General features: G+C 36.8%; 1 protein-coding gene across 1 annotated transcript; it reads right to left on the minus strand.

Moving 5' to 3' along the window:
* Nucleotides 1-367: 367 nt before the first annotated feature.
* On the minus strand, nucleotides 368-11053 carry CA1 (carbonic anhydrase 1). Its single transcript, XM_034668261.1, has 7 exons — nucleotides 10899-11053; nucleotides 9876-10073; nucleotides 7998-8116; nucleotides 5480-5575; nucleotides 3310-3372; nucleotides 2285-2440; nucleotides 368-758 (listed from the first exon to the last, which is right to left on the minus strand). Exons 1-7 carry the CDS (start codon nucleotides 10933-10935, stop codon nucleotides 642-644), a joined length of 786 nt encoding a protein of 261 aa, XP_034524152.1. The 5' UTR covers nucleotides 10936-11053; the 3' UTR covers nucleotides 368-641.
* Between the last annotated feature and the right edge of the window lie 2996 nt (nucleotides 11054-14049).

Genomic DNA, 14049 nt, shown 5'->3' on the forward strand with positions numbered 1-14049 from the left:
TGGGAGGAGGAAAAGTGGAAGCAACAACCAGAAGCAACATCTTCCCATAAAAAAGATACCATTTTTATCACAGAGAACACAAGTGATAGCAGTGTTGGGCCAGTATAGTAATATTAAAAACAGTTGTCATCTTAGCTGTATATTTGCTTCAAGAATAAGAAAATGAATTTCTCAATATTTCATCTCAAGCTGCTCTTAGGTTATTACATTTGAGGCAAAATAATATTGCAAATAAGGCACTTAAGATTTTTGAAAGTACATGGGCCAGAAACAATTTAATATTTAAAAAAAAACAGAGTACATAATAGACAAGAAAGGGGTAAAGTTATTTTACTGGTTCAACTAAACCGAACAAAAAGAAACAGATACAAATCACTAAGAAATTTTTCAGTATACTTTAATTGCAAATTATAAAGAATTCCACAAAATAAACTTGAATTTAAGCACAAGTTTAACAAGCTAATAGATTATTTGAGTTAAGCATTAAGAATAAAAATAAAACTTCATTCTAGAGATTGAATTTGCAGCTATGTTGCCTTGCTAGTATCGAAATAAATGTGTTTCTTAGGAATTGTTTTACTGGATTATGTCAGAAGCAGGGCAGTGTTCCTTGAGAAAGAAGACGTTCCTTCCTGGTCCCATCAGAATGAAGCTCTCACTATTCTGTCATTCAGAGGCTGGGGTGGTCGGTTGTTGCGCTGCATGGGGACAGCCTTGTCACCTTCAACAGTCGATAGAAGGCTTCGGAACTGTGCCAGCTGGGAGGCAGGATGAAATAGTTATCAAAGGCTATTAGAGTTACACAAAACACTTTATTTCTAGTATCATTAATGCACTGATATTTAGAAAACTAAGTTGCTGATTGCAGTGGTCTCACCAATGGGAAGGGAGGAAGTCAAAAATTCCTTCACATTTATTCGAACTAGGTATTTGGTTTAGATTATTAGTGATGGGCTGGATTAGAACGCCAACTCTCTCAGAATTGTCAACTGGGCTACCTTAGGTGAATGATGTTCTGTCTCTTGCCTCAGTTTCCATACAGTAAAATTACAGTAACATTGACTATATTCACTGTGCTGTGCCTTTTATCCCCATGACTTATTCATTTCACAGCTCTACCTCCCACTCCCCTTCCTCTATTATGCCCATCCCCCCACCCCTTCCCATCTGGCAACCATCAGTTTGTTCTCAGCATTTACGTCCTATTCTGCTAAAAATCTAGCCTATTTAGAGTTACTTAAGCTATGGCTGAAGGCTTATTTTGTGAAGCCACAATGTGTGATAATTTATCAGCTCTCAGAATAATCACTTTCCCACCCCAAATATACCCCTACCTTTTACTTAAAATGTCGCCTTATTAAAAAAACCTGTCATTTAATGTAGACGAATTTTTAAGAGTTCCACAAACATGTCAACTGGTCTATAAAACTACTGACTCCACCGAAAGTGAAAATAATGATTGCACCTGAAAAAAAAATTGGCGTGCCCTCAACATTTCACTACAAATCATAGATTTAATATAGATAAAATTTTATATGGATAGTGTAGTGTGAAACAGACTACTTAAATAGCTGACAGGAAAAATATTAAACACTGTCAGCTATTTACATTGGGTCGTGGTGAAGATTAAATGGGTTAGTACATATAAAGTTCTCAGAATGGTACACAGCATGTGGCATACGCTCAGTAAGCATCTGTTACCAGGAGGCTCCGGACATTGCCTGTCCTATAGGTTTGTTACGAGAATTGGCTGACAAAACCTTTGTAAGGCACCTAACAAAGGGAGTTGCTCAATCAATGGTAGTTATTATTATCATAATTATAAACAATAATTAAAGACCTATTTTGTTGGATAGTTAATAACTAAAGCTTCAAAAAAGAATAAAAAACCTTCGTCAGCTCTTGGGGTATGTCAGTTTCAAGCCATACTTCCCCAAAGTCTTAGTAGAACTTCCAGTAGCAAACTTTTCTTTGTTTCTGAAACTTTTAGGAAGACACTTAACATGGTTGGATTTATCCTTAAGAAGGTGGAAAAGATAGCAGGAGGTTCAGAATCTCATAGTTTTTTTTTTTTCTATATAAAGTAAAAAGCAGTATGATAATGCGCATTTCTTTTTGATTATTCAATAGACCTATGTCAGAAATGAATCTTTTCCAGTAGGAATGGAAAACAAACTCCTCAAAAATCTATTTGAAACCATAATGCCCCCATTAATACTATGAATTGAAGTGATATTACGGCTTTGTACTCCCAATTTCCACTCTTCCATTTTTGACACTCTACCTGTTCTGGGCTGATACCAATTTTTTCCTTACAGATGATCCAGGTTACACTCTCATGAAGGGGAGGATGAGTTAGAGAGCCAGAGTAGGTCCAGTAATCCAGGGATGAAGGAAGGAGAGTAGAGGGGTCAAAATTTGTGAATGGGGCTCGTTTGTTCTGGAAGAAAAAAGAAAATAATATATCAATATACCATGTTTTAAAATACTTACATCATATACATATATTATATCTATGGTTTATTATCTTGGCATATATATTGTCTTGATATTTTAGCTGAGAATTTAATTAATTTTTTTCCTATATAGTATACACTGCTGTGTTTATAGATATAAACAGTAAAATAGAAGACTGAAAATTTGCTACACTGACATTTTGACCAAATAATCTCCTTCCTTCCTCTTTTGCTTGAACATAAACAAAGGTTAAAAAGTTTTTAAATAATCTATCCTCTCTAAAAGATATTTCACTTCCAGAATAAAACATTTATTGTTTCTTTAGGAATGAGGCCGGATACTGTTTCAGTGGGAAAACTATTACTGACATGCATATTGGTTATGTTTTAGCCTTATTCTATTTATTCTTATTTTCTATTTTGATTGTTTATGAGTGGCATATTAATGGTGTCTCAAAAGAATACCCTTAACTCCTGCATTTTTGTACTGCTAAAGAAACAGATAATTTTCTTTGTGAAATGGGAAAAAAAATCACGTTTTAGTTGGATATACTTTTTAAAGAAAATTTAAATGGCTATGGAACCTATTCTCTAGGCTTCATGCTGCTGAAATAGACACACACACACACACACACACACACAACTGGGAAAAAGAAAAGAACAAAACAAAACAAATACCTGAGTCAGAGACCTTCTCAGAAGTGAGCAATATCTAGTTGTACCTTGATTTTCAAATTGGTAGCTTTTGCTCTAGCCTTCCTACTCCCCACTTCAAATACGTATTTAAATGATTTCAGCAGTTCTGTGGACTCTTGTTTCTCTGATTTTAAACCAGTGTATTTAGTCTACTGACCTTGGTTTTAACTGCGTTTAGGGCATCAAGTACCTTCTGCAGTCTTGGGTTGGCCTGATCAACCTGGAGATTAAAAAAAATAAAAATGTGAGTTAGAAATTGTTATAAAGTCAAACTATGTTTAGCTCTTTTTTTCTTTTTTCAATCAAAAACAGTAACTGAAGAAGGGTGAGATATTTTCTGTCTGCTTTAGGAGAGGGAATTTTGCTGGGCGTATGTCCTTGTGGTGGGCCCTTGTCCTCTATAAATTGTTCATTGCGTGTAACCACTGTCAGCCTAAAAATGAGAAACCAGCTCTACAGGCAAAGCATTTATTTGAGATCAAAGAATTGCAATTCAGGGTACACAGATTGGGGTAGAGACCCAAACAGCATTCCCATTACAGGACATAGACTCAGGGTTTTTATAGAGGAAAAGGAAGATCATGTAAGTGGTTTTGAGTAGAGTTCATTGGTGCTACAAGCAGGATGGTATTCTTACTTCACAGATAGGTCAGATGAAGTGGTCACTATGCAAAAGTTCACTTTTTTCGGATCTCTCAAATAGGATTTTCTTGTTCTTGCTGACTTCTCGGAGTGTTGGTGATTTGGCCCAGTTCAAAGGTTCAGAAAGCAGGGTGTGCAAGGCAGTTCTCCTGAAATGGCTACCATGGCTCCATTTTAAAATGGCTCTGTGCATGTCATTTTTCACAGCACAGAGAAAGTGGCAAACAAAAAGCTCAGTTTTAATTTAATATGGCAAGATATTTAAGGATATACAAGTCAAAATCCAGGAACTTAGTAAAACTGTGACACAAACACAACCTTTTACTTTTGGCCTGCTTTATTTGTTATAATTGGTATAGTGTATGGTGTGTTGTAAGTGTTCAATAAAGGTTAACTAGAATTACTATAATTCCAAAAGTTAGCCACCTAAGTGTGATATTTATAATGAGAAACATGTTTATGACACAGAGCTCCTAGAACCCTTGGAATTTCCGAAGTGATGACCATGATAAAGATGTCTTTTGTTATGTTAATTAGGGGACTTTTGGACTGACTCCAAGAATGAGGGCTGGTTGCCAGGAGAACCAACCATGTGATTAGAGGGTTGGAATTTTCAGTTCTACCCTCAGACCTCTGGGAATGGGAGGGGGTAGGGGCATGAGCTTGAATCAATTGCCAATGACCAATAATTTAATCAATCGTGTGAATAATGAAGTCCCCATAAAACCCCAAAAGAACTGGGTATAGAGAGTTTCCAGATTCATGAATTCGGGGAGATACAGGGAAGCCAGTGTGCCTGGACAGGGCAAGGAAGCTCTTTGCCTTTCCCTATACCTTGCCCTATGCATCTTTTCCATTTGGCTAGTCCTGAGTTGTATTCTTGTATAGTTAACTAGTAATCAATAAGTAAAACACTTCTCTGAGTTCTGTGGGCTGTGCTAGTAAATTAATCAAACCTCTTCAAACCCAAGGAAGAAGTCAGAGGAACCTCTGATTTATAGTCAGTAGGGCAGAAGCCAGCTAACAACCTGGGTTTGAGACTGACATCTGAAGTAGGGTGGGGAAACTGTAGTGATCTTGCAAGTCTGAAACTTTAGCCTGTGGAACCTAATGCTACCTCTGTGTAGACAGTGTCAGAATTGAGTTGAATTCCTGGACACTCTGCTGGTGTTCAAGAGTTGCTTGTTAGAGGTGGGGGAGGGACGGGGAAACTGCATATCTGAATTTGGTGGGTAGAACCCAAAAGACCCAGTTTAATAATAACTTCCCTACAGAACTTTTAGGGACATTCCTATAGAGGATTTAAACAACATCTGCCATTTTAAACATTAACTGAACCTTCTTTATGGAACAACAATCCTCTTAATATTTTTCCCTGATGATATATTAAATTGATAAATTCCTGAACCTAGGAAGTAGGAAGTTTAGAGGAAAGGGAATTTGGAAAATCAGGAAAATAGAAACTCCCTCCCACTCCAACACTTTCCCATTCTATCTCTACCTGAAACTTAACTCTCTCTTAAAAAGGGAAAAGCCAAGAGAAAACAGTAGCAAAGTACAGTAGCCATTAGTAAAATGGAACATTTTCAAAAAGAAAGACTCAAATATCTTTCTGCTTTATTTTATACTATTTTGATGTTTGGTAAGAAACAGTGTCAGCCGAGCTCTATAACTCTGTAACTCACCTTCATCAAAACACCGATAATTGCCAAACCATCGGCCTGTGAGATAGCTTCAGCAAAGCTGGAGTACTTTGCAGAATTCCAGTGAACTAGGTGAAACTAAAAATGATAATGCGGTCAATTCGTTATTGATGCCATTGTAAAGACAAAAAGTTATAAATTAACTATTAATATACAAAGACATATCTTGGCTTAGATAACATTTATGTGAACCTTTATCCAGTGGATGGGAAGGGCTATGTTCTTGCTCTTAAGAAGGGTTATATACATTGAGTAGAGCAAGCAATTTTCAATTTCCATGGAACCAGAGAGTAAAATTTCTTTTCCCAAAATATCTTAACTTTTCAATATTACTCCTTTTTAAAAGCTGCTTTGGTATGAAAAGATCAGGAATTCCAACTAACTAGTTTTCAACAAAACTGAAATAACTTCGGTCAGGTGAGGTCCTTTTTAGTAACTTTATGGGAAGGGGTTCCTTCCAAGTCTAGGAGTCTTGGCCAAGAACACATTTTCTCAAGCACATCTAGACACCTGTCAAATCCTTATCTCTAGCCTAACTTCTCTGTGGAACTCTAGATCTGAATATCCAATGTGTATGTATGACATCTTCATAACTTCTTGATATCCCCACATGGATGTCTAACAGGTATCTCAAACTTAATATGGCCAAGTACAACTCTTGATTTCCTCCTTGCCAAACCCGTTTCATTTGGAGGAGGTACCACTGTTTGATTGAGCCTAATTGCTCAATCAAAAAGTACAACAGTTATCATTAATTTCTTACTTTCCCCACTTATCAATAGCCATCTCTCAGCACATCTTATAGATTATACTTCCTTACTTGGCTCACAACTTCAAGTCTTTGCATTAGGTGTTGATTTTCTTTGTAATGTCCTTCCCCATAATCTGTCAATGGCAGCCTTTTGTCTTGAATTAGGGCTGAACACAAATGCCACTACTGAAAGAATCCTTTTCTGACCCCCCCAATGTAAAATGATCATCTGGTCAATTGTATCACTTTAACTAATTCTCTACATACCATTTCCTTAATCTCTCTCGCTTGCTCTCTCTCTCTCTTGCTTTTCCTCCTCTCTCCTCCTCCTTCCTTCCCCACAACTCCAGCTCTCCTGCCCATCTTCCCTCCTGTCCTCAGTTGCATGTTGAATTTTGTGGCTGAGTGCCTCTCATCTCTAGCCTGGATTATTTTTATTTTTCTTAATTTAGATGAGGTGATCACTGACTTAGATGTCTTAGATGCAACCAGATATGCCTCTAAAAAGATGGTATTAATTTAGGCTCCCAGGCCCTTTGATTTTAGTCTACTTTCAGTTTTTTGAGGGAGAAAGGAAAGAAACATTTAATGGATTTCTGTAGTATTAAAAGTTATTAGTCAGGCTTTACAATGCAACATAATGCCAATTATATTTATGTAAAATTCCCAAATCTTCTATTAAAATAAAAAATGCACATACCCTGTAGCCTAGCAATCCCTCTTATAAAAACATCTGCCCCACTTATGTGCTTTCACTAGAGCATAAGGTATATGGACAGAGGTATTTGTTGAAGCACATTTTGGTAAAAGTAAAAAAACCAATGGAATAAAAAGCAAAGGGCATTGTAATTGTCCATCTGTGAGGGCCAGTTAAATAAATTCTGATATATTCATACATTGAAATAAAATTTAAAGAATGAGAATTAAAAGAACAAGATAGAATTACTCTGTTGACTTGGAAAATGATTATGATAAATTGGCAAGTAGGAAAAAAGGCACAAAACTACATGTATTACAAATTCATTTTGTAAAAGTAAAATAAAAGGTCAGCCTGTATATATGGGTACATATATATTTTATATTCATACATATAAAGAGCAAAATGTCTTCTCCTTCAATCCCTCAGATGCTTTGTTGACAGATGTAAATATTCTTGATTTTTCTGTGTATATACAGACAAAATGTCTTGAGAGGGATCACAGACTTCCATGTGTGGGCAATTCAAGAGGCTGGAGGTTGGTGGCCTACAGCAGGAACCCTCAGACCCTCATTTAGGCATACGCTACTCTCTGTGTCCATTCCTGTGATTAAACATGCACTCTTGGTAGAGTCTTACTGAAGTGTTCCAGCCTGGCCACTCCCATGCCACCAGTGTGTCCAAACTTGAACACTTGAATAAGAAGCAAATGGTGTGGTTAGTTTAGACACAGAGCTTTAAAGGAGAGGAGCACCGCCTCTCGAGGCTAGCCTGAGGTTAAGGTAACGGTTGTTTGAGCCATTTTGAAGACAAAGATGATTCTTGGGCTTAGGAGCTCAACTCCAAGTTACATTTTTCACATGAAAAATTTCCTCCAATTACCAAACCTGGTATGTGTGTGTTTGATTTTAATGGGCCCTGTGAGCTCCTTATAGGGCAGAGAATGCTCGTTCCTTTGGAGCCATTATAATGGTGACTTATGTAATAAAGCAGGTGCTTCTGAAAGTAAGTCTCAGCGTAATTATCTCTTCTCACTTACTAAGTTACGTTACCTCACCAGAATATTTGACTCCATCCACTGTGTGTTCAGAACCATAGTCATTTGTGCTACCCCAGTGAAAATGGAACTGATAGAGCCTATAGCTTTCAGAAAGAGGACCACCTTTCAGCACTAGAAGAAAAAAGAAACTATTATTAGTTTTATGATCATAAGCTCCTGCTTATCGTTGCATTTAACATAAGCCAACACTAAACTGGATTAAGTAGAACTGAAAACAAACACCAGTGCCAGTTTTTTTCTTGTTGGATTTTCCTCCCCGCGTCCATGATGATGGTATTCACATGTATGGTGTGTCTCTGACCATTGCATTGAGTTATATACAGTTCTCAGTACACGAGCTGTAATTTTATCTTTTCCTTTCCTTTTTTTTTTTTTTTAAAGTAGACTCCATGTCCAGTGTGGAGCCCAACATGGGGCTTGAACTCACAACCCTGAGATCAAGATTTGGGCCGAAATCAAAAGTCGAATGCTTAACTGACTGTGCCACCCAACTGTCCCTAATTTTACCTTTTTCTGCTGCCAAGGAAGTATATCAGAAGGTGAATGAATTACAGTTTTACAGGGTTTTCCTTGATTCTGCTTTAATGTGCAGGTTTATTCATTCATTCATTCTTTCAACAAAGACTATATAGACAGTATGAATTAAGAGCTTTAGTAATTTATTTTGAGTAACAAATTACACATCAAATACTTTGTAACAAGTCAAGACACAATGGGTATTTTGACACCTTTGTTGAGAATGCCTGTCCAGGGACCAAGAGAAAGTACCAGTGGGACAATGGAGTCACTTTAAAAATTTTAACATTGAATGACTATGTCATTTCCAAAAGTTTATGTAATCACATGATTAATTAAACACACATAATACCAGATCTAATCTAATATCAACAATGGACATAGCCCCAAGGTGCCTAAACTTTAGGCTCAGAACCTTTTAGGAAAGTGCTAAAAAAGGTTTTACCTTTTGTCAGTAGAGCTGTCTTATGAAATTGACATTTAATAAATTATTCAAGAAACATTTATGAAAATCTTACCATGTAGCAGGAAATGTGCTAAGTTCTGGGGTATGAAGAATTCAGTCACTACAGTCTAGTAGGGGAGGGGTAGATACATAAGTATACTTATGCACAGAATAAATTTTGCAAGATTTATGTAAGAGTCATTTTCTTACTGGTACCCAAGCACTTTACAATGATAGAGTCATTTTTTTTCTTTCTTTCTTTCTTTTTTTTTTAAAAAGATTTTATTTATTTATTTGATATATAGAAAGAAACAGCAAGAGAGGGAACACAAGCATAAGGAGTGGGAGAAGGAGAAGCAGGCTTCCCGTGGAGCCTGACGTGGGGCTCCATCCCAGGACCCTGGGATCATGACCTGAGCCGAAGGCAGACGCTTAATGACTGAGCCACCCAGGCGCCCCTAGAGTCATTTTTCTGGGTGCAAAAAGTATATTCTTCACTCCATTTCTCTTTCCCACTGTGTTCCTCTATCCTCATTCCAATTAGAAAATATTTTCCTTTTCCGTTTCTATATTCTCTATGATGGCTCATTAGACCTTCTTGGAAAAAATATCGTTTTTTCAGAGAGTGTGAAGTGAGTGTAAAGATATTAGAGACCGGAAGAGATAGGATAGTGTCATGGATGAGAAGGGCTAAAAAAAGACGGAGCTGGGGGTTCCAAAAATCATCTTTATCACTTGGGAGTTTTCAAGAAGTCCAAGATTCTTCACCAGATTGCAGGAAATTTATACACGTGCACTACACATGTGCACAAAAGACAGAGGATCGCATTTGTGTTTCTTAAAGTCCTATTGTTTAAATTTTCCTAGTAGAGTCAAAGAAAATATAACCAGAAGGATCTTATTGCTCACCTGATCGGTTATCAGTGTCCTCGTAGTTTACGTGGAAAGAATGCCCCACGTTGATAATTTCTTTGGCTGTGGCTGGATCGTAGGAGATACTGATAGGTTTAAGAGAGGTGTCATGTTTTGTTTCACTGGTTTTAATATCAATGGGAGACTGGTTTTTTCCATTTGCGATGGGATACATTTTGCTCCATTGTTCAGGACCTACCAAGGCAAACACGTGTATACAATCAAAACTTCATCAAATGTTTGACTCCCAGTTTTAGGAATATAACCAGTTCTTTCCTTATTAGACTATGACTTATCCAGGTCTCTTAAATGGTATTCTGTTTAACTTAATGAAAATTCAACATTTGAGAATGCACCTTTTCTATACTATCCTATAAAATAAAATATATTTGTCAACACAACTATAAATGTTTTACTATTAGTATTAGATTTCTAATATATATACCATATATATTTTATATACTAATATATATGTACATATATACATATATGTTATATACTACAGATATATATTAGTACTCTATATATTATACACTATATATATCTATATATATTTATTAGTAGAGAGAGAGATTGAGAGAGGAAGAGACAGAGAATACATTTCGTAGACAACTGTATCCTGAAGGACAAGTGTTAAGAGTACATGCAAAGATGTAATTTGCAATTCAAACGATTAACCTATGACTGTACAGTTATTTTATTCTGTTTATTTATTTATTTATTTATTTATTTAAAAGATTTTATTTATTCGACAGAGATAGACACAGCCAGCGAGAGAGGGAACACAAGCAGGGGGAGTGGGAGAGGAAGAAGCAGGCTACTAGCGGAGGAGCCTGATGTGGGGCTCGATCCCGTAATGCCGGGATCACGCCCTGAGCCGAAGGCAGACGCTTAACCACTGTGCCACCCAGGCGCCCCTATTTTGTTTATTTTATTTATTTTTTTTAAATGCTCAATACCCCTTTTATTGAAAAGGCAGTGAGCTATTATTTGGATCTACATGAGCAGAAGAACTCTTACCGCTTTTGTCATCATATCCCCAGTTGGAGCTCGTCATGATCTTCTACTTAGTTTTCTTTTCTGCAAACAAAGATAATACCTGGAATAACTGACTGCAGGCCAGCATGCAGTAAACAGCTGAAACCGCCACTTGTGGGTTTCATAGGAACTTCTCTGCCTTTAATAGGCCACTATTTCATCATCTCTGCCTATCAGGAAGTATAGATAAGTTTAAAAAAAAAAAAAAGCTGTTGTAAAGAAAGCCCACAAAGGTCAGATCAGTTCCAATTGTTTTATTTTCTATATTGTAAGAGAGAAATATCAAAATCATAGGTTTTATAAAACCAAGCCATGTTTCTCTCATCTTAGCAGATGATGTGGCCGAATATTATCATATATGAGTCATTGGGTTTCCTAGATTAAAAGTGGATTTGTGCACTCGGTATTTCCAGTGTTACCCTTGCTGGAACTTAAGCAATATTACAAATAGTATTTTAGTAAGGAGAATAATTTGTACATTTACAGGATGATTGTAACTAGTATCATGATTTAATTAATTTTTTTTAAAGATTTTATTTATTTATTTGACAGAGAGAGAGACAGCAAGCAAGAGAGGGAACACAAGCAGGGGGAGTGGGAGAGGAAGAAGCGGGTTCCCAGAGGAAGAGCCCTACGTGGGGCTCGATCCCAGAACTCCAGTATCACGCCCTGAGCCGAAGGCAGACACTTAACAACTGAACCACCCAGGCGCCCCCATGATGTTAATTTAAAATCAGATAACAAAATTGCTAATTCTCTGTAATGTATATTATCCATAAAGTACATTTCATAGACACACAGGATGAGAATAAAGTCCTTCATTTTAGAGCAATAGTGGGATTCATAAGTGGAGACAGTTTTATTAATATTGATATTGAATATAGCCCAATATTTATTTTACACATCAAATTCAGCTCTACTGGAATAGAAACTTTTCTTTTGTACACCTCTTCACGAATTTTAAAGCAATTTCGCTACCATCACACACACACAAATCCTACTGAGTAAGAATTATCACTTTGTAGTTGAGAGATATTCAGGGGCTTCTCCACAACTAGCAAGAAGCCAAGACGCTATCTGCACCACGTCCGGTTGCTGTCTTCACTAGACCCACTGTGCGAGCTATGAGATGGGTGATCTCCTAATTCCCTCTTACACCTACAATTCTCTGAAGCCCAATGTAAGCCTGAACCAACGTGAGAATTGCCACCTGGTGAGTGATAAGAAGATCTGTGGGGCTTTCCAAGTAGGCAAAGAAAACCAACTAGGATGTGTCAGACTCTGGCTAGGTCCACACATCCAACACTCTAAACATGCTCAAAGAAAATACAAGCTGAAAAATGAGCTTCCATAGTAATGCTTTCTCATACCATGGTAGTCATTATCCCCTTTCACGTTCTAGAGTTGTCTGAGGTGCCTGGGCTCCCTGAAGGAAGTGGAAGATGAGGTACAATTTTTAGCAAGGCTGACTAGAGACACAGTGTTTGTCCTTTTTTGCCCCAGATATGGAGTGGAGTATGGCTCATGAACATTGTGGGAAGAGGTCCAAGCTTCCATTCTACACTAGTAGGCAGAAGGAACTATTATTTAGAGGGAACTTTTTTTTTTTTAAGGTAGCATTGATTGAGGGCCCAGTATGTCTCAAATGCTGTGCTGAAAACTTTACATGCGTTAATTCACTTAATTCTCACAATAATCAAATTAGACATTAAAATCTGTCTTCTGGTAAGAAGGCTTTATAGAGGTGAAGACACCTCCTGGGGTTACAAAGCTTGTAAATAGCTGCTTACATCCCAGAAGCCGAGAGTTTAAATCTAGACCTGTCTAACTCCAGAGCTTATACTCTTTCTTTACCGTCCATGGTCAATAAATGCCCAATGACCTCCACTTGATTCTATTTTCTGGAGGACTGGATTAGTCGATCTGTTCTGGTCTGGCTCAAGATGACCATTAGTCAGACTTGATTGTTGGGCTTACTTCATTCCAGAATCTCAGTTTAGCCAGAAGCTCATGGAGTAGAAGGTATACTTTGCTTTGCACTTGTTTCTTAATATTTGCTATTTTGCTAAAGATAACTAAAAACAGAACTACTATATTGATCAACATATTTGAAAGACATATTTGAAAAAGATGACCTCCTTTCATTATATGATTATGCAATGATTCACCCCATGAATATTTTAACATTCATAAGGGATGGTAATTCATTTAAAGTTTTTGGCACAAAATTACTTTGAGCCCTAACTATTACGACCTTTTATTCCAATACATACCTGGGTGTGTTTGTGTACAAGCAGAAAACTATATAGAGAAAGATGTAAAATTTAATGAATACCTATGGTTTGAGTCCTAGCACCCCATCCATTTACTTTTCTCCCTCTTTTTCTGCTTACAAACTTTGCCTCTTTCAGCTTTATATCCCTACTCAATCCAAGATGTCTCATTTTGCACTCACTTCACTTTCACCTACAGCCTCCCCCCACCACCCCCATGTCCTGTTCCAGGGCTGCAATCTTTGGACTGCTTTTGCATACCAAGAAATTCAGTCTACACAGCCTCTTTTCTTCTAAACTAACACTATTTCCTAAGGCCATCAAATATTGATGTAGACTATTTGTTTTTCCTGATAAGATATTCCAAATAAGTCTAAACATGCTTGAAAATGCATCAGGAGCAACTAGGCTAATGGAAAAATCTATTTTTTAAAAAAGAAATGCAAAAGTACATAAGTAATTTTGGTAGAGAATTATTTAACTAATAACATTAAGAAGTATCAAGTTATATGTAAATTATATCTCAATAAAGCTGAGAAAAATAAGATTTTAGCACTTTAGAGATTATTAAATGTTGAAAGTATGATCCACAGAAGGTTTAACTTTAATAATTATATTGATTCAGTTCAAAAATTTAGTGAAAATGTACTAATGGGCCAAGGGGGAGAAAAGAAAGGTTTCCTTTGTTACCTTATGAAATGGAATCAGAGGCCAAATATTACAGAAAAAAAAATGTAAAGATGAAATGTTGATTATCCTAAGGGGATATCCATTATCCTAAGGGGATCCACCCTTAAACTCTATGTCACAGTTTTATCTCTTGACCTTCATAACAAATAAAATTCATGCAACAAACAAAC

The sequence above is a fragment of the Ailuropoda melanoleuca genome, chromosome 9 (genome assembly GCF_002007445.2).
Source record: "Ailuropoda melanoleuca isolate Jingjing chromosome 9, ASM200744v2, whole genome shotgun sequence".
Taxonomy (NCBI): Eukaryota; Metazoa; Chordata; class Mammalia; order Carnivora; family Ursidae; genus Ailuropoda; species Ailuropoda melanoleuca.